Here is a 20,008-nt window from a genome sequence, read left to right as displayed (position 1 = left end):
GGGAGCAACGGTGGAAGTTGGGGGACTGTGAACACAAAGACAACTCGAAATTGAAATTTGAAAGCCGATCCGATGCAATCAAGAAACGTCGCGTGCGTGTTTAAAGCAGGATTTAGATCTAGCATAGCACTGCAGCGATGACCTACCTGCACTCATCGTGACAGAAGGATGGGTATTGCTACATAGCAACAGCAAAGAGAGATAATATATATATACACAGATAAACAACAGAAGGATCAAGCCAGATGGAAAAAACCGCCTGGTCGGCCAGCTGAACAGTGCCGGCACCTGAGAATATACAGACGGTACCGAAATGTTTTATTCAAGCTCCTGCATAAGGTTCACCAAGTGATCAGTCCGAACGACGGTATCATCCTCATCTTCATCCTCTCTGGCATTGGCACTATCTGCCATATCCTCATCGTCGCCATCAACAGATCCATCCGATGTTGCATCGGTATGGGAATTTCCTTTCTTGCTGGTGCTCTTTCCTTTACCTTTGCGACTGGTTGTTGATTGGCCACCGGTGCTGCGGTCAAGGTTGCCTGGCCGGCCTTGGATACGATCGGGAATACCCCCGGCTGTGTGACTGTCATCATTTGTGGCAGGTATCTCTGCTGGTGTGGCCGAGCCGCTCAGGTTGAATGCCTCCATTGCCTCCGCGATTGTCTGTGGCGCGGCAGCAGCGGGGTCTTGCTTTGACTTGTCCACTGCCTCAAAGGTTTGGCGGATGCGCTCAAAGTGTTCGAGTTCCTTGGCACTGTGGGGGGGTCAGTATCATGGTATTTCGCGAAGAAGAAGACAGGAGGCAGTGTGGGACAGGGGAGGGGAGTGGACACATACCTAACACTTGGCACAAGCTCCCCTTGAGCAGACAGGAAATCCTCCTCGGTCACCATCACATTCACATCCTCCTTCGTCGCAAGATGATCAAAGAACCAAGCAGTGCTGACAGGACCATTTGGCAGAGTCTTGATCTTCTCGTCGACCGCAGTGGCCTTTCGAGTGATGGCTTTCAGCATGGCATCAGAGCAGAGCGCATATAGATCAGCACCAGTATATGTCAAAGGAAGCTGTTCCGCAACGCGGTCAAGCGAGACATCGGGGCTGAGAGCAAACTTCCGCGTCAGAGCCTCAAGGATAGTCGCCTGCTTCCTATGTGTATCTGACACGCCAAGGTAGAGCATCTTGTCGAAGCGACCAGGGCGGAGAAGTGCAGTGTCAAGCAGATCGGGACGATTAGTCGCACCAATGACAAATACTCCACCACTATTCTCTTCGCCGCCATTCATTCCATCTAGCTCTGCAAGCAGCTGACTGACGATACGGTCCATAACACCACCGCTGTCTCCCTGGTTGCCACGCTTGGGCGCAACAGAATCCAGCTCATCAAAGAACACAACGCAAGGACGAGCATCCCGAGCGCGCTGAAATACCCGGCGCACATTTGCCTCGGATTCACCAATGTACATGTTGAGCAGTTCAGGGCCCTTGACGGAGAAGAAATTGAGAGAAAACTCGGTGGCAATGGCCTTGGCGAGCAGGGTCTTTCCGGTGCCAGGCGGGCCATAGAACAGGATACCACTGCGCTTTTTCATGCCCTTGGCGAAAAGCTCCGGTCGCTCGAGCGGCAATTGAATGGTCTCGACCAAGGCATCCTTAACGTTGGTCAATCCACCAACATCATCCCAGCCAACGTTCGGAATCTTAGGTGCCCCGATTGAATCCGCAAAGTTTTTCCGCGCAGCTTCTACAGCAGCGTCAAAGTCTGCCTTGGTAACACCTCGTGCACTGTCGCCTCCTGCCAACAGAACGTCTCTGACAAATACCTCTGAGCCGGAAAGCTTTTTGCTCGCTTCGGCCAGGCTTTCGAGGCGAGCTGTTCTCGCTCCGGCAGCTCGTTCCACGACGTCAACCAGATCTCCTGCAACAAGAGCTGCGGTCTTCAGAGCAATGGTGCCCAGTTCCACGTCCGCAGACAGTCTGATACTGCGCTCTGCGACGGCATTTCGTAGAATACCTTCACGCTCTTTCTCCTCCGGGGCACCCATCTCGAACTCATGGGTGATGAGGCTGCGGATACCTTCGGGGATAGTTTCAACATCAGTAGTAGTGGCAATGACAACTCTGGCATCGTTCAAAATTTCGCTCATTGCAGTGACAATGCGATCAGCGGTTAGAACCTCGATGTGCCTGATCAGCAGTGCGGTGCAGCTTGCTCCACAGTGGAAAGCCCGCTCTGCTCGGGCTTTAAGATATGCCTCAGTCTTGATGTCGCCACCATTCGCGCCGCCTTCTGTCAATATGTCGTACGCATCGATTGGGAATGTGTGGAGGCCAATATCCGAGCACGCTCGGGTTGCGATGGTTGCCTTGCCAATATGTCTTTGCTGGGATCTGAGGAGAATGAAGACAGGCTTCATTCCTAGCTGAATAGCTCGCAGGCTTGTGGCAGCAGATATCAGATCACGGATCCGTTGTTGCAATAATGGGATAAAGGACTGGGGTGGGTCGGCAACAATGCCATGGGGCGTTGGTGCATCATGGACGCTCTTTGGTATCATCTTGACGCCCAGCCAATACTCCCACCCGTTACCCAATACCCCAGGAACTCGGCTCACGTCACTCCCAGCCTGTACCATGCGCGTAGTTGCCGGGTCAAGTACAGCGACTCCACCCCACTGATCTTCGCCTGTCTCCTCCAGCTCCTCTACAGCAGTCGGGGCTACCTGCCCGACACGGAACCAAGCAACGCCAATTTTCCGGGCCCCGGTACTACTTGCATGGACACCTTGGCCTAGCCGGATGGTTATATCTTCCTCCTGGCTGGCACTGTCATCGCCAGCGGTGCCAGAGAATACCGCTCTGCCGAGTCCTTCGTCCACGCCAATTCCGACTAAATCACCACTTTTGAGGATACGCCGGCGGGACTCAAAGTACTGCTTCAATCCTGCAAATAGCGCTGGTTGAAGGACCCGATCCATTGACAGAGGTGTTGAAACCTTGAGCAATGTGACCTCTTTTGCCAAAGGCGGGTTTTTAACAGCAGTGTTCTTCATTTGATGCAAAAGACCAAGTTTGGAGGAGCCATTAGGAGTAGCGAAGGTCATAGGAGAGATCCGTAGGTACTTAGGATTTTCAATGTTACTAAGAAGCAACGGGGGAACGAAAACCGATGGCATCAAGCTGGTGGGTAGACGTTGCGAAATACTGGACCGGCGTTCACCTGAGTGATTTATGGCATACCGTGGCTTGCAGGACGGAAGACCAGAAAGACCAAAAATCTTGACAGGGCGCCAATCGCCCGAGTCTTCAGGGGAGTCGTTGAAACCTCGAAATTTGAGGGAAGCGAACATGTTCGGCTGGGGCTCCTCGGCGGCTTCGATTCTGACCCAATCGCCGGAGAAGCATCCAATCTTGGCGAGGGTGCTGATATCTACAAAGACAAAGGAGTCGACATCTTCATCGTCACGAGGCCGGGGGTAAAGCTCCTCGCTTGGGACTTGTTGCAGGAGACCCTCCGCCTTGAAGATCTTGCCTCCGCCACGGCCAGGGCGCACGGTGGTCGATGTGAAATTCGATGCCACAGACCCTGGGGTGTGGATTCCATCTGATCGTCGAGCGCCGGCTCTAGGAGTCGCCGAAGCCAAGGAAGATATCACCCCGGATGGTGGCTGTGGCAGTTCAGGCGCACTAAGAGAAATCATATCCTCAAGGGAATCATCCGAGGAGTCACTCATAGATCCTGCTGAGCTCTCTGTTTCCGAGTCATCGGCAGCTGATGCTATTTCCATTTCAGTACCACTTTCACCGGGTTTGTCCTCGGCTGCAGAATAGAATTGTTCGTTGGAAGTGTCGTCAGCTTCGTCCTCGGCCACCTGCTTCAGAAGCGCAGATCTCGAAGGCACGGTTTTTTGGGCACGGAGTCCTTGAGGACGAGCCTGGACAAGCACAATCTTTGTCGTTGACATCAGCAAGCCTTGCGAAACGGGCTCGCAGAATGAGATCCGTGCAGGGGGTGGTGGCGCGTAGGTTATGGGATGAGAAGGGAGTGGGAGGGGCAGCACGTCTCCGGTATGCACAATGCGCTGAGCTCCCAATGCTTCACGAACTGCTGCAGTGAGACGTTTTTGGTCGTCCGCTGCAGCTCTTTTCGAGTGCTTTTTGGCTTCTACGGACTTTTCCGCCTTCCCCCAGAGTCCATTCGGCCCCTGCGCATTCGCGAATCCACCACCAAATTTGCTCTGAACATCATCATGATTGCGAAGTAGATGTCGCTCGACCGTCACAAAGATTGTATCTAGATGAATTGGGGCGACATCCAGAATCCGAATGTCTACGAAACGGTGTGATTGTAGAGAGTTGCTTGACGAGTCAACTTTCCCCAAAGCCTGGAGGAAAGGTTGCAGTGAGTCTGCTGATTCGGGAAACAACACGGTTGAGTGTGATATTGGAACTGGCGATCTCTCTGTTGGCTGGATACGCACTGGGAGTATCGTCCAGGCCTGATCTTCCACAGAGGTACAAGTCGTTGTGTGCGGGGCAATTGCAACATAAAGCACTCCATCGTCAGAAGTCGTGACATCTGGTCCAAAGAAGACGGATCAGTCAAAAATAATTTAAAGAACAGTCGAATCGGCTTCACACTCACCTTGGAGGGCCTGTTGCTGGAAGAGATCATTCGCTAGATCCTCAGATAAAATGCCGACTTTCCCCCGCAGCTGGGTATCAAGCGCCAAACGTGCTGCGATGGGTGCCTTATTGTTCATCCGACGCTTTCCTACTCTTTTTCTCCGTTGTCGAGGCTGCTGGGAGCTCTGCCCATACTGTTCGAAGTCCATGGATGCGGAGTCTTGTCCGGTGATGTCCGTAATTGAAGCGGGGGAGATGGAGATGTGAACGGAATGCAATCACCGAATCATAGTTTAACAAGTGCCCATTAGAAGATATTCTACAGAATCCCGCGCCAGGTTTAGTGAATTACTAGGGTAGAAGACGAGGTTCGCCAGATCCAGAATCCGGGGGAAATCAACACGCAGGCATCTCGGCACCGCCTGACATTCTGCCACATCCCGAAGCCGAGGTCAATCGATTGGGAGGTATTGACAGAAATCTGACTGCATGAAATGTATTGGTTGAAATGACAGGTATCAAATTCTCTAACTAACTAAAAATGACAAAAATCCCTATTTATGCAATCTGTGTGGGATCTAGATTACTAATCTTTATTCTTTTGTTGTGGGATCAGCCGAATCCACCGAGGTCACATGTGGTTTCCACCATGTATTGCACCTGGTATTCTGACAGGTATGCATGTTCGTAGTGGGTATGCACAGATGAATAGAGAGGATATAATTGTACATAATAATTCTGCTGCATTTTCTCTGGTTTAGTAGGATGGCTCTTACAATCTTTAGAAGTGAATGTCCTTTCTCTTGGTCCCAGTCGCAAGCGTGCTCTTGTACCATTGGCTGTTATCTGCTTGTGATGACGTTCTCAAAACACAGCTTCCCAAGCCCTGGAGCTCCAAATGGCTGACATTTTTTGGGGTAGTTTTCATTCCAATTGATTCCCAGGGTCTTGACTAATTTGAATGAACAGGGCAACTTATATCTGAGAGCCTCCAGATGTAGGTTTTTTTGTCATTGGGACAAGTTCGGCCAAATTGACTTCGAAGGTTCCTCCCGAGGTCGGAGACATGCTTGTCAGCCCGCTAAAGGTAGACTCGTGCGTAGTACTAGAGTTTCTAGCAGAGAATGCCCGACATTTTCCAGCAGATGATTAGATAAACCTATTAGGAAATTGCATAACGAGTCGATAATATCGTAGCCTGGAGTAGTCAGGTCGATGACGGGTGAGCGCACGGATGGTGATGTGGATGAGGCATATTTCTGCCCAGGTGGGGGAAAAAAAAGCTCTAGACTACTTAACCTGGATGGCTTGCCAGGATAGACTTCCATGTCAATCCCATATAACCTAGATCAACGAACCATTTGATTTTCTAAAAAGGTTAGCGTTGTTGGTCCTTGTAGATATGTCTGCTGGTTTCAAGTACAGTTGTAAAGTAGATGAGATGACACAGACATCTGGTTTAAACACACATATGTTGCACTTCTTTGGAAAACCGGTCCCTTTTAAATGAACTGGGCGGGTGGGCTGTGCATCGGGGAAGAGAAGTCGGACAAGGGCAAAGCCGAGGGGTCGATACGAGCAGATGTGTTTTAGTGTTGATCAGCACACCATCACAGGTAGAAAGTGTTTCTAAAGAGCAAGTTTTCGTCTGACAGATGTAGGCTGAGAAGGACCAAGATTGAAGCACAATCATTGGGCCGGTCAAGTGCGACAGGCGGTGACAGGAGGCTCAAGTGTGCAGCTCGTATTTGGCGTGAAATCAACCAGCCATTGGTCTAGAATGTATCCTTGGGTGAGCTGGCATACGGCCTGAAAAAGAGTCAACGGTGTCCACAATTTGTTGGCGTACTCTTTCTTGTTTGCCGGTCAATTGGGGGCCAAAAGCGTGGCCCTAGTGATCTCCCCTTTCCCTGCTCGGATTTTATGGCATGATCCTGGCAATAGGTGACGTAAACATGTGTGCAAATCAGAATGCTGACTCCACCAGCTTTAAGTGTATCTCTAGAAGAATCAAAGAGGGAGTTTTTTTTTTGAGGGATTAAGTGACGAAATAAAGATGTTGCCTGGCCTTTCTGTTGGATGTGAGGCTCTTTTGAACGGAAATCTGAACCTTTCCGGGTCTCGAGTTTCCATTTTAAGAACCCAGTGGAACCAGTGGAGAAACGGTACAGTACCCGCTGAGGGCCACCCGGGAACCACCTACAAGGCTGGACTGTTTAGTTACCGTAATCTGCTTACCATACATACGCACTTCAAGGCCAATCATAGACCGTAGAATGTGCTCAGCCTTCGCATTCTATACCATTTCGGTCTTAGCGTCTTCGTCTATCAGGCAGACATCCAACACGCCATGAGCCTCCGTGCCTTCTCTTCCTTGATCCGCCTATTCCCCCGTCATCTGTGTTCGGGTTGATTCTTCTTTTTCCATTCGATTTTGCTCTTCATCGTTGCCTTCAGACTAAGGATCTACAGATTTCTTATATAGTGGGGCTGACCGCTTGGAAACCCATCTTGAACGTTATATCTCAGCATTGCAACCCCGTCAGCATTTTGAGTCCAAGGAATTCAGAATTCTTTTCGTCTTTGGATATTGTTACCGTTGAATAAAAGCCATTTGGGCTGGTGTTCTTAATCCCCACTGCGTCGAACCCCGCTTTGAAGTTTTCCGACCCCCCGGCGACTCGTTGGATTAGGAGTGCATGTTCATTTAAAGACTATCAAACGATCGCTGTCGTGATAGATCTCCAGGGTCTTGTCCTGGCTCAAGTGTGTTGATTCTAATCAGTCTTGGCCGACATCCAAGAGAAGCCGTGCTGTTATTTGCGAAAGAACGGAGATAATCCGCATCAAATTAAGGCTTGTATCTCTGACTCAACTGTACGTCACTTCTTGAATCATCTGGACAACATTCCGGTGAGCCATGGGATGGGCCGATCAGCCGCAATTCTCCACCCCTTTCCTGCCTGAACATATATGCTAAATTTGGTCGATATAGTACTACGCCCAATTATGTCTACCGTCCAGACTGAGCCATCGCGGGTGCACCCGCGTCGTCGACCCGTCTTAAACACCACCCTTCCCACCCTGCCGAGCGACTCGCCTGACTCTAAGATGCCCCTGAAGAAAGGAGAGACTTTCCACACCCCAACTTCTCCTCCATCGAGTGATCGCGACCCTGTCTTAAACTTCCGCTCCCTGCCTCATCGCTCGGCCACTTCGTTGGAAGCTATTGCTGTTGCTGAGGAGCGCATGACTTCCATCCTAGACCGTCTGACTCTGGAATCCACCGAAGACCAGGACTTGGAGGTTGCTGGCGGCGAGAGTCCTCTGGAGTGTGGGTTATTACGCAGCAACTCTCGGTCTAACTCTCCATGTTCCTCAAATGAAGAGGATTGTGGCATTCGAATCCCACTAGACGAGAAAAAGGCCCGCCAACAGCACAACCACGAGTCCGACAGTGGACTAGGAACCTCTGTCAGTAGCGAAGAGGGGCTCGCTGACCCAAAAAATAAAGGTGGGTGTCACATGCTACAAGACTTCATAATCGTTTTTGTCCCCCATTGTTTCCTATTTGAGCTCTAACAATGAACAGTGAATGATGGTATTCATGACAATCAATCTGCCATCACAAGCTCTATCTCAGCTTTTGAGAGCGGTTCGTCGCCAAAACGTCAATTAGGCCCGGCCGCCTGCAAACAGATTGAACGTTTTGTGCTTGTTCCTATTTTGAAAGAGCCCCGCTTGAAACCATTCCACGCACTGGTTCGAAGCGTCCCCCAGCGCATTATCAATAAGAAAATCGTGTGTTTGCGTGACCTCGAAAAAACCCTATTGTGGTTGGCACCGGTAAGTCAATCCATTGTTCTATCATGCGGGTTAATGGTGTTCTGGTTGCTTATTTCTTTTTTTTTAACTTCATTCGAAGAACTCCGCCACTTCTCGGAATTCTTATCTCAACTTTTGCGAGTTTACGATTCAGTGCTTGCATACTTCGACTTCGCACCTTAACGATCGTGATCAACGACTACCGGCTGATCGTCCTTACACTAACGGATACTTCCTCGACCTTGTTTCACAGGTTCGACGATACGCAGCGATGGTTCGCGCTGAACGCGAGCGAGTCCAGGCGACTCAGGGCTCCGAGTTTAACAAGAAGTCTAATTCTTCTGCGTATGTGATATTCTATTTGATTCGGACTGCGGAACCTAACGAATTCAAAATAGAATCCCGAAGGCTACTCTAGAAGGTGGTCTGTCTAAGAATGGGAAGTCTGCCGAACTTGTAATAATGCAAGACGGAAAGCCAATTTCCATGGCCACAGGAAAGCCTTACGAGGCGGATGTCTCTGGAACTGCCAAGCGGACCATCAACATTGACTATGCAGTCGATGAGGGCGTTGAGCGCTCTATGGCCCGCCGCAAGAAGGATGCTCCTCCCATGAACATCAACCAAAAGTGTGCCGATTGCGATAAGGTCTTTAAGCGCCCCTGTGACTTGACGTAAGTTGTCGTTTTTTGGATTTGTCAGAATTGAAATGCTTATTCATTTATAGAAAACACGAGAAAACACACACTCGCCCCTGGAAGTGCGAGTACCCTGACTGCAATTACCACACCAAAGGTTGGCCCACTGAGAAAGAACGTGATCGTCACATGAACGACAGGCATTCAGACAAACCTACTCTCTTCAAGTGTCAATTCCACAAGTGCCCCTATGCTTCGAAGCGTGCCAGCAACTGCAAGCAGCACATGGAGAAATCCCACGGATGGGTTTACGTTCGATCCAAAAACAACGGACGCAATGGCAGCAAGCGAGGCTCTTCTGCCCAGGTCACTCCTCAGAGTCCGAGTGTGTCTACTCCTGCTTCGAAGACGACCGACTTTGCCTCTCCAATCCCCGGGCCCAGTCCTTCTCCTAGCGACCAGACCTACAACTGGCCTGGGAATCCACAGTTCAATTTTGCTGACCCTCCTCCGCCTGCCCACGGAGAGGATTTCCCCCTATTTGGGGAAACATCTCCCTATCTGATGACTGATATCAACTTGTTCCCAACTTCAGTGAACCTGAGCGGCTTCCAGAGTCAATTTGAAGCCGGTGACCCGAATGGCTTGATTCCCGCTCTAGAGATGCACCGGCAATCCATGAACTCCATGTCTATCCCGTCTGCCGAATCGGTTCCCGACTTGACGGGACCCGTGTCCTTTGACGGATCCCCGCTTACCGGTACTGAAAGCATCAATTTTGACCTAGATTGGAGCAACCTGGACTATCCCACCAACGAGGACTACACTGCAATGGCTGCGCAGCTCCCCCATGGTCATTCCCTAGAGGTGATGAAGGGTTATTCGAATGATTACGACCAAATGAACCTCAACCACTGTTCCTACGATGTCTCTGGAAAGCCCTCCGGCCTCTCTCCTGGCGCGCAAGGCAACGCCATGTTGTACTCGCCGGACTCTTGCAACGTCGGCGACACTCTTTCGGAGCGCTACGAATATGGACTCCAGGCCCAGGCGGGCAACGACTTCACTCTTTACAACCAGGGTGCTCACATGGGTCGCGGTGCTCAACCCGGGATGCAAACCCATAGCGACCGCTCCGCTCAATACCACCAGCCTCAGCCGCAGATGTTTCCCTCTCTGGAGCACGAGCGCGTACTGCAGAGCATGCAGCCCTGGAATGGCCAGCAACCCCAGGGACACTACCTGCCTCGCGACATGGAGCTGGAATTCATGAAGTGAAACGGTGAGATTCCTGGTTATCTTCGCAAGTACCTCTGTCCACATTCTATTTTTTTTTCAAGCGGATTTAATGTTCTAAGCAATGGAATTGTGTGTTGTTCAACTCTTTTCAGCTTTGATCTAGCTTAATTTTTCTACTCCAAATTCCACGCACGGCTGAAGTCCTGTACCTTTTATTCTGTTATTTTCTGTTGCGTTACGGTGTTTCTTTGGGGCTCCTTCCACATGATCTAAGCGCTTTAGATAAATTGCTCGAATAAATTGCTCAGATGCAAGGAAGTGGTCCGAGCCCCATCTGAAGTAATTTTCTACCAATCCAAGTGCACGAATGATCCCAATTCCCCAATTTAGGTCTCCAGAATTCATCATCGTAGTCTGATGGCACTGCCGAGAGAAACCTCGGCTCGTAAGGCACAGAACTAGTACGAAAACAAAATAGGCAACCCTATAATTGGCCTTGGCTTGCAAAACCAACAGCCTATGTGCAATGAGTGATAGACTACGTCAAGTGGTCATGGCGATCAAAAATAAACTGGGGGCGGATTTAAAAAAGAAAAGAAAGAGGGTGTGTCTCTGTTGTACAGAGCCTTCTACAGGTGTTTTCGGAAGGTGACGACATCGTTTTCTCTCCCGTCTCCGACTCAGCTCCAGCCCCTCCCCACTATTGCTTTTGTTTTCACCTTTCACAGAAACAAAACCGTTGTGAGGCCCAGTATTCTGTCCTTTTCAGCCTTGTTTAGCTGCTTCTGATTGTAGCGCCAACCAGCCTTTTTAGGCAGACACATTTTGTGCTTCCTGGAAATCTCATCACAACACCTAGGACACTGGCTGTGCGATTCTATCTCTTAGGGACCCAGTTTCCCTCTCAAGTGAGCAGGCGAATTACCGTTCAACATGCCGGAAACACAATCGCCTAATTCCACATTACCTAGTGGTAAGGAAGATGCGGGTGCAACCCCGCCAATAGGCCAGATCTTGACGGGCAAGCAAGAACACTGTAAGTTGGAGGATGGGATGATGTTTTTCCACTCCAATATCGCATTTGCTGACGTGTTGATAATTTGCGCAGACCTCAAACGCGAGCTCATCGCCCGCGAAGTCCGTGCTGAAATCTTTGAACTAAATTCCCCTACTGCGCTCCAACGATTCGGCGCCCCCTTTAGATCGGAATTTGGTGAGGTCGCACCAGTCGACTCCGAGCTGCCTATTCTTCGGTATATATTTGTTCACCACGTTCGCAATTTCCCATTTCTCGACCAAGCTCGTGAGAAGGAATTCTGGCAGGACAAGCTTCAAATCGTGGGTATTTCGCTTCCCTGAATGGAAACCGTGAAGGAACAGATTGTGACTGACAGTTCGGGTTATAGTTCTTGGAATCATTTGCCAATAAGCATGTCTCGTCTTCGGAGGATCGACTGGAAGAGACCAAGCGCCGGAAGTTGGCTCGGAAATGCGAGAAGCTCGTGGAGCTGATGATGGTTTCCGGTGTGCCGACGGCATCGGGATATGAGGAGCGTATCCAGTTCTCGGAGATGGAGATAGTCGAGCGTGGTGCTCAGGATTCAGGTCTGCTGGCCAACATGCCCGAGGGTAATTCAATCAATGGGTGGGATGTGAATGTGGCCGCTGTTCGGACAACCTCTGTCAAGCGGACAGTGCGATACCATCAGCACGCAGTATGTCAATTTTTTCAATTCTGAAAATCACCCTCTTTTCGGTGCTGGGATTCTTTTTGCTGACAACATATATAATAGGAATTCCTTATCCGAGTTCGTCGCCACGACAAACAGGAGGTTCATGTTGGGAGGAGATATGGAGAGTTTGTCAAGCTTCACAAGAGGCTGAGGACCGAGCTGCCCGGAAAACAACTCCCTCCTCTTCCTCGAAAGAACAAGTCTTCTTCCGCCTCGGGCTGGTGGGGCTCTGGTGCAGATGATGACGCCTCGTCTCTTTCATCCATCTCCACACAGGACACGAGTGTTGCCGAAAATCGGCTCTCTGCGCCAACTCTTTCCGCAGGAAAACTCCGGCGGTCGATCTCCCGAGGATCAATGCGATCATCGAAGTCACCGCGTGCATCAACGAGCGATGTGTCGAGGGCGACTGTGCTGTACCGGGAGGAGCAGCGTGTGTCGCTGCGCGCGTTCCTGCGCACTATATTGCAGAACAAGCGTATTGCAGAATCTAAGGTCGTGGAAGAATTTTTGACTGCTCGCCCGATTGAGTTGAATGAGGAAGAGTTGAGTGATGTTCAGAAACGGAAAAACATGGATGCTGTGAGGATTGAGGAGCAGAAGAGATTCTATGAGATTGCTAGGCAACGAGCAGCGGAGCTGGACGTGTATATGGAGCGGTTCCGGCGGGATATTGTGGAGAGCAGTAAGTCACGGGCTCCATCCAGCATTAGATGGTTTGCTAATCTCACTTGGATCTCAGATGGATTGACAAAGCTGTTCGCTGAGATCCGGGAGAAGCCCTCAATTGCAGACCTCAGCCCGCAATATCAGAAATTTGCTGAGTGGCTTCGTATCGAGTACGTTGTCTGATTTCCTCGCGGTTGACCCTACTAACAATGAATAGGGTTGCTGCAACAATCTACCACCTATTCCTTGCTGAGGACAACTCCCCTGAACTGTTTGCACAGGCGAAGAGAATCCATGGTCTGGTTCCATACACGCTAATGAAGAATGTGATTCGCATCGCCAATCCTGCTGCAGTCATGTCCGGTGTTCTGGACCTTTTTATGGCCCAGCCCTTCGGCTCACGGTCACTTTTGCAACGCATTTTCTCATTAACACTAAACGAAAGTATCAAAGATTTCCAAAAATCCATTAATTCTCTGGCTGCAAAGGTTGAAGATACCGTGCTTACTCAGAAGCTCAAGAGCTTCGCGGATGCCGAGGAAGACATTAAGAATGAGATTAGAGAAGAAGCTGTTACCGACGATGTCGACATAATTGTTGCCATCCTTCGCTCCGAACTACTGTCACCTGAACTCACACCGGACCAGATTGGCAAGGTGTTCAACGGCTACGTGGCCTGGAACTATGCTGTGGAGAATGTAGACCTGGAAATGCAACAGGGCGCTCAATGGTTCGCTCACATGAAACAGCTTCTGAAGCTTTACACTCGCCAGCGCGATAAGGCGATGATGATGAGCATTGTGGAGGAGCCAGTCACACTGCAGCTCTTCCGTGATCTGTTCACCATCTTCTACGAGCCGCTCGTCCGGGTTTACAAATCTGCCAACGTATACAACAGCATTACGGACTTTGCTCTATTCGCCGAAGATGCTATTGGTGTGATTGAGAGTGCCCAGCGCCAGGATGCGTCTGCCGATCCGAACCAAACAGTGCAGGCTTTCATCGACCTGTGCGCTCGCCACGAGGCAAACTTCTACAAGTTCATCCACGAAGTGCACCGGCATGATAACGGCCTATTCCAGTCTCTAATGGGCTGGATCGAAGAGATTCTCGATTTCCTGCGCAATGGCCCCGCCGGAGGTAAAATGGACATTAATGCTTTGTTCCAAGGAGCTGTTGGAGTTGGTCAGATCGACAAAGACCTTGCTCTCACGGAAATCAATCAGCTTATCAAATGGCAAGAAGACCGGAAACGCTGGCATCTGAACAAGACTCGCCAAAAGATGGCTGCTGAAGGTACATCTGGGGAGACCATTCCAGGAGCTACAACTTTCAAGGGTAGTGATTTTGGTCTTGACGAAGTATGTGTTTTCCACCCACTCGATTACAGAATTGATTTTGGATTTTCAAAGCTAATGCTGGGTTTACAGGCTGATCTCGAGGACCTCACCATCTCGGATGAAGCGTCTGATGCCTCTGATGAAGACTCTGGAGATGAGGACATGGACGATCCTATCGCCGTAGAGCGCCGTCGGCGAACAAAGAAGCAAGACCAACTTCGCCGTACCGCGGGTGAACCCATCAAGCCCGAGATTACGGAGATTCTCAAACTTGCTGATTCGTTTGGTGCTATGTTGCGGCACGTGCTTGCTGAATAGATTCCGAAGTTAGAATTGTTTATGCTACGTTTGTGATACCGCCATAGAAATCGCTTCTCCCGTTTGATTCCCACTATCTGATTGTATTTTATACACCGGTCCATTGCTTGTTTGCACTTGCTGGCTCGCTCATGGTTGTGCTGAGGGGCTGGGAGAACTCGGTAGATGCTGCGTATGACAGGGACAGCGCACCGGGCGAGCCATGATTATTGAAACTAGTATATTCATGATAGCCTATCTGCGTATCTTTGCAGTGCCTCCACTACCTGCTGATGGCCATTTTCCAATGCCACCTGTAATGGCGTCTTCCCATATGTATCATCCAACTGTGTATCAATCCCATGCGTCTCGAGCAGTAGCTTTACAACACCCAAGTGGCTATAAAATACAGCATTAAACAGCGGCGTCTAACCGTTCTCATCACGAGCATTCGGTTCAGCCCGTCTAGACCCAGTCAATAACCGCCTAACGATCCCCTCGTGGTTTCTTTCCGTCGCAACCCCCAACGGCGTAGTCCCACGCATATCAGCAATCTCTAACCCAACCCTCTCACATCCAACCAATAACCTCACGATCTGCTCGTGTCCATTTTCCGCAGCAACAAATAAAGGCGTCTGCCTTTTCCAATGCGTCTGCAAATTGGGATCTGTAGCCTCCCACCCTAGTAGAAATTGTACAACTTGCAGCCGCTCTGCCGAAGCCGCAATTGAAAACGCTCCCCGTTCATACTTCTGTCCCTCAGCATTGGGATCAAGCTTCTCCCCAGAGTACTGAACCAAATACCGCACATGGTCAACATTTCCCATGATAGCCGCATAGAAAAAGTACTTGCTGGCAATGCACAGCACCATCGTTACCCTCAAGAATCAACCGCAAATGGTTGGCAAGCAGCAAGCCCACATCTCCATCTACTTCACGTGCAGCACGGCTGAGCGGCGTCCATCCCTGCTGGTTTGACACGCGCGGATCCGCCCACCCGCTACAGAGAAGCAGCGTCATCATCTTGGGCTGGTGGTTGACGGAAATCATCAGTGCGGTATCACCCACCTTATCTTGCAAGTTGACTTCTGTACGGTCATCACTCAGCAGGGTCTGCACTATGGCTGGGTGGCCCTCTTTGACGGCCCAGGACAGCGGTGGGCGGATCCATTTTCTGTCGCGGGTGTTTGGGTTTGCTTCGTTGTTTAGCAGGAGCAGTTTAGTACTGCGATGTTATTGTGCAATGCGGCTAACATGATCGGGGTGCAGCCCTTTAGCCGTGGGTCTGCATCTGTTTTTGATTGAATATCGAAGCCTGCGGAGAGAGATTTTAGGGCTGTTGGGGGGTGTCAGTTGTTGAGGCCCAGAAGAGAGATTTTGGATTTGGTGAGGTTGCATCGCGCTTATAGAGGATGTTGTTAAGGAGGTCATAGGTTGTGGCATTAGTGCAGGCGAAGGCATTTAGGCCTGATAGTGATGGGAGGAAACCGGATATTGCGAGGTATAGTTCTTTAGGGAGGGTTGAGAGTGGCCCCTGTGGGTCTACACATGGTGTATGCATTTTGTCGAATCACGAGGGCTGGATCTTGGGTGTGCTTGGAGGATTGACGTGGGAAGATGCTTCTTGATAATGATGGCCTTGAATGTGTGCAGACCATCAGCATCACCAGTATATGAGGTCATCTGAAATCGGAATCAATATACGGAGTACAAGGCGAGATTATCTCGGATTGTTCTCCATATCCTAAATTCTAGTCATAGCGTGAGAATCCACCTGGGGATGAAATGTCTCAAAAATGCCAAGACCTCGTGGAGTCCAGATAAGATAAGCCAGTTTCCATGGCGACAACGTTCACCTCCCTTCGCGAACAACATCTGGGGGAAAACTGTAGAAAATGTCCTCACCTCAGAAATTCCCCGGCTCACCAGGAACTACGGCGCCTCTACGCCGTGGTCTCTTCAAAGATGGTCTTTGGTGTTGCAACTGCCCAGAACGTCCTGTCGCCGTTCGCCGTGAAACTAAGAAACAGGGACCAAATTTCGGGAAATGGTGTATGTCGAATCTTGCTCCCGAAGCCTTGGATGATGCTTGAAGGGTATGATAAAAAGTGGCTGACTGACATCATAAAATAGTTTGGACTTGTGCGCAACCGTCACATTTAAAATGCAGCTTCTTCCTGTGGGCAGATGACGCTACAATGCGTGAGCAAGCAGCCGTTCTAGCCAACTCTCGATCTGAGCTCGACCCTATCTCGCTTACGCCATCAAGACGGACTCCAGGACGTATGAACAACGGACTACTCACTCCAAAAACTGAGCGCAGATTCATCGATACCCCACAGCGCAACTTCAAGTCGCCCCCAAAGACAGCCAAGGCCAGAATGATTTCAGAAGCGTCGGATGATTTTGGTTGGAACAACGACTCGGATGAAAATGATGAGCTTTTCAAGGCACTCTCTTCTAGCCAGACCGAGGGCTTCATCTCACAACCCAACTTCTATCCCGAATCCCCGTTCAAGACCCCCCGCACCGCCGCGGTTACCTCACCCGGCAAGCGCAAATTGGCGGAAGTCACCAATTTTAATTCCATCTATGATCAGTCTGCACCAGCGACGCCATTCTCCTCCCGCTCCTCCCGCACCGATATGTTTCCTCCCTCGTCCGCGGAACTATGTATGACACCTACACCTAGCAAATACAACGACGTCCTCTCTGCAGATTCTAAGTTTGACACCTCAGATCTTGCGAAGAGTCTGCTTGCTATTCTGGAAAAGCACAGTGTTGTTTTACCAAACAAAGCGCATGATGAGGTGGTCTCGCTGCTTGACCGGCAGGACTTGAAGACGCAAGGAATCATTCGTGGGCGAGATTTGACGCGGCTGGCATTAAAGAAGAAAGATGGCGAAATTAACAAGCTGCAACACCGCGTTTCCAATCTGGAAGCCCAAAGGGAACTGGACCGTTCTCTTATTGAGGGGATGAAACCCTATTGAAGGGGCAATTTGGATTGTACAAGCAGCAGAGACTAACAGCATTAATTTCAGAGAATGTTAGTCAGGTATTCAGTATAATTTTGGCTCAGCTGGGCCACCTATCTTACGAACTGTCACGATTATCTGTTAGCCTTGCGATCTGCGATTATTGTGTAATCGTCTCGACATTTTATACAAGCAGGGCAATTTTGAGCCTGTATCATTAATGGACAAACCCAGCATACAAGAATGAGAAAATCTGAAAAGCTTTATCAGTCCAATAAAAACGATGCTTCCACCCCACTATTCAGCCTGAGAATTCGGCCTAGCACCGCTCGACCAAGAAGATCCCTGTGCAGTTTGACGGGGCATATAGTGACGTAATCTATGGCCATATTGGAGCCTATCTTAAAGTTAGCATGACATGTTTACGATGTGCCCGACACGTAATGTTGATCTGCGAGGAGACATAGCAAATACTAGAGAGGACATGTCCTTTTATGCAAAAAACTGCAGCATAGGGGAGAAACAAAACCGATCACTATTCCCTAAATGAGCACTCACCATTGTTCAGATATTCCTCGAAGTCAACATCGCACAACTAATATCCAAGATCTTTTAAAGACTGATTCCGACACATCTTGTTCCCCATGCCACATGTGCTTCCAAGCTAGATCTAGATAAGAATGTCACGTGAACGATAAGAGATAAATTATCGCGCCGCAATGCGCCTCGAGCTTCGCCCAAGGAGACAATCCGTAACAGGCCAAAATTAAACACTCTCCACTTCCAATGAAACCGACAGATCCAACTTCCGAGCAGGCTACGCTCAACGAGACCCCTGCCATGTTTCGACCACCTGTGAACCGTGCCATGCGTACACTCGACCGGTCATTTTTCCGAAGACACGTGCCCCTCTCTGTCGCCCGGGTTTTTAAAACAAGCGATATTTCAAACGTGCGGAAGGATTTGGTCAAGAGCCGTGACATCCTGGCATTGCCACGCATTAGCCCTATCCGCGAGGTGAAGGATCAAGATGGCAAGGTGTGGAAGGCTATGCTATTGCGCGAAGACCTGAAGCTTGACGGTAGGTTCATTGGGCATATTTTGGCCGTAACATTGATTTTTAGCTCTAATTCGAGTTTATAGATAGGGAAACATGGTCATCTACTATCAACGAGCTCGTAAGTAAGGGAACGGTCGCCTTGGGGCCTTATGAATTGCTGCTGGAATATGACTACTGGTCATACGGTATGCTTGTCATTGTGTTCTCTCTTGGGCTAAATATTCCATGCTGACATTATTATAGCTGAGATTATCTCATCGATTCTACCGGAGGAACTCATGGAAGAGATCCCTCAAGGCTTCACTCAAGTGGGGCATGTCTGTATGTTTGTCTGAGTCACTGGCTTTAAATCCAATACTAACGAAACAGTGCATCTAAACCTTCGGGCCCAATACTTCCCATATAAGCATATACTTGCCGAGGTTCTGATGGACAAGAACCCGACTGTTCGAACCGTCATCAATAAGACCGAAGATGTCGGCTCTCATAGCCAGTTCCGCACCTTCCCATTCGAACTGCTGGCTGGTGAGAATGACCTAAACGTCATCCAGCACGAGCAGGACTGTGAGTTCCGATTCGACTATGCCCGCGTCTACTGGAACAGCCGCCTAGAAACTGAGCATCGCCGCCTGGTTGAGAAGTTTGAGCCAAGCGAAATGGTCTGCGACGTGATGGCCGGCGTCGGCCCCTTCGCTGTGCCAGCGGGCCGGAAGAAGATCTTCGTCTGGGCCAACGATCTCAACCCGCATGGGTTTGAAGTCATGCAGGATGCAATTACACGTAATAAGGTGCAAGATTTCGTTACCCCTTTCAACCAGGATGGCCGGGAGTTTATCCGTTCCTCGGGTCATTTGTTGCTGAACGCGAAGCCTCTTACTGTTACTATCCACCCCAAGGTAGGCAGGGAGAAGCAGCGTAAGGCTGCGCAAGGTAGCGGGAGCCCGCTACCCGCGCCAAAGAAATACACCCGTCCTACCATCGTCAATCACTATGTCATGAACCTGCCTGCTACCGCCATTGAATTCCTCGATGCCTTCCCCGGGCTCTATGCTGGCGAGGAACAGATGTTTGCGCCCAATACGGAGCAAAAACTGCCCATGGTCCATGTTTACTGTTTCTCGGGACACTCAGATAACGAGGTGGATGATCACATCGATATCTGCGAGAGAATCTCTGAGCGTATCGGGCACAAGATTGCTGTCGACGACTGTGTGGGAGGCAAGGGTAATCAAGAGGTAGAACTCGCCATTCACAATGTGAGGCTGGTTAGTCCCAAGAAGCAGATGTTCTGTGCTAGCTTCCGTCTGCCGCGGGATGTTGCTTTTCGGAAGGTATAGAGTTGTTGCATAGCTGTGTATGAGGCATAGGACTTGCTCCATGAACCAAAAAAATAAGACTCTGGTACTTTAAGAAACAACTCTTGTTATATTATCGGTAGTAATAAAATAAATACGACGATTTCTGTTTCCCCGTCGGCTTTTTACGTCTCGAGGGAGAGGCGGTAACAGCGTCACCGCCTTGAAATGCCGGAAGTGAAACTGCAGAGATCAACGTCGCGCCAAACAAGTCACCTCATCTTCTTTGCACCATATGCACT

At 49.9% G+C, this 20,008-nt stretch overlaps 6 protein-coding genes across 6 annotated transcripts; 4 read left to right on the top strand and 2 right to left on the bottom strand.

Moving 5' to 3' along the window:
* Positions 1–318: 318 nt before the first annotated feature.
* On the bottom strand, positions 319–4,841 carry Pdw03_5584 (Peroxisomal biogenesis factor 6; the record flags this gene model as incomplete). The annotated part of the gene is made up of 3 exons (XM_014682576.1): positions 319–760; positions 844–4,585; positions 4,652–4,841. The coding sequence occupies 3 exons, from the start codon at positions 4,839–4,841 to the stop codon at positions 319–321; spliced, it is 4,374 nt and encodes a 1,457-aa protein (XP_014538062.1).
* A 1,085-nt stretch (positions 4,842–5,926) lies between these two features.
* Pdw03_5583 (uncharacterized protein) lies at positions 5,927–6,898 on the bottom strand (the record flags this gene model as incomplete). Its single annotated transcript, XM_066101099.1, has 5 exons — positions 5,927–6,001; positions 6,056–6,086; positions 6,286–6,407; positions 6,482–6,523; positions 6,857–6,898. 5 exons carry the CDS (start codon positions 6,896–6,898, stop codon positions 5,927–5,929), a joined length of 312 nt encoding a protein of 103 aa, XP_065958039.1.
* A 743-nt stretch (positions 6,899–7,641) lies between these two features.
* On the top strand, positions 7,642–10,373 carry Pdw03_5582 (Zinc finger, C2H2; the record flags this gene model as incomplete). The annotated part of the gene is made up of 5 exons (XM_066101098.1): positions 7,642–8,146; positions 8,225–8,478; positions 8,558–8,802; positions 8,856–9,131; positions 9,185–10,373. The coding sequence occupies 5 exons, from the start codon at positions 7,642–7,644 to the stop codon at positions 10,371–10,373; spliced, it is 2,469 nt and encodes an 822-aa protein (XP_065958038.1).
* Positions 10,374–11,267: 894 nt separating this feature from the next.
* On the top strand, positions 11,268–14,394 carry Pdw03_5581 (Phox-like; the record flags this gene model as incomplete). The annotated part of the gene is made up of 7 exons (XM_014682574.1): positions 11,268–11,370; positions 11,443–11,672; positions 11,741–12,049; positions 12,128–12,752; positions 12,810–12,906; positions 12,954–14,097; positions 14,167–14,394. The coding sequence occupies 7 exons, from the start codon at positions 11,268–11,270 to the stop codon at positions 14,392–14,394; spliced, it is 2,736 nt and encodes a 911-aa protein (XP_014538060.1).
* A 1,874-nt stretch (positions 14,395–16,268) lies between these two features.
* Positions 16,269–17,366, top strand: Pdw03_5580 (Zinc finger, GRF-type; the record flags this gene model as incomplete). The annotated part of the gene is made up of 3 exons (XM_066101097.1): positions 16,269–16,425; positions 16,507–17,046; positions 17,113–17,366. 3 exons carry the CDS (start codon positions 16,269–16,271, stop codon positions 17,364–17,366), a joined length of 951 nt encoding a protein of 316 aa, XP_065958037.1.
* A 771-nt stretch (positions 17,367–18,137) lies between these two features.
* Pdw03_5579 (TRNA (Guanine) methyltransferase Trm5) lies at positions 18,138–19,748 on the top strand (the record flags this gene model as incomplete). Its single annotated transcript, XM_014682570.1, has 4 exons — positions 18,138–18,432; positions 18,495–18,596; positions 18,655–18,732; positions 18,781–19,748. The coding sequence occupies 4 exons, from the start codon at positions 18,138–18,140 to the stop codon at positions 19,746–19,748; spliced, it is 1,443 nt and encodes a 480-aa protein (XP_014538056.1).
* Between the last annotated feature and the right edge of the window lie 260 nt (positions 19,749–20,008).

The sequence above is a fragment of the Penicillium digitatum genome, chromosome 6, assembly GCF_016767815.1.
Source record: "Penicillium digitatum chromosome 6, complete sequence".
Lineage (NCBI taxonomy): Eukaryota > Fungi > Ascomycota > Eurotiomycetes > Eurotiales > Aspergillaceae > Penicillium > Penicillium digitatum.
This window is presented reverse-complemented; position numbering and strand designations above follow the sequence as displayed.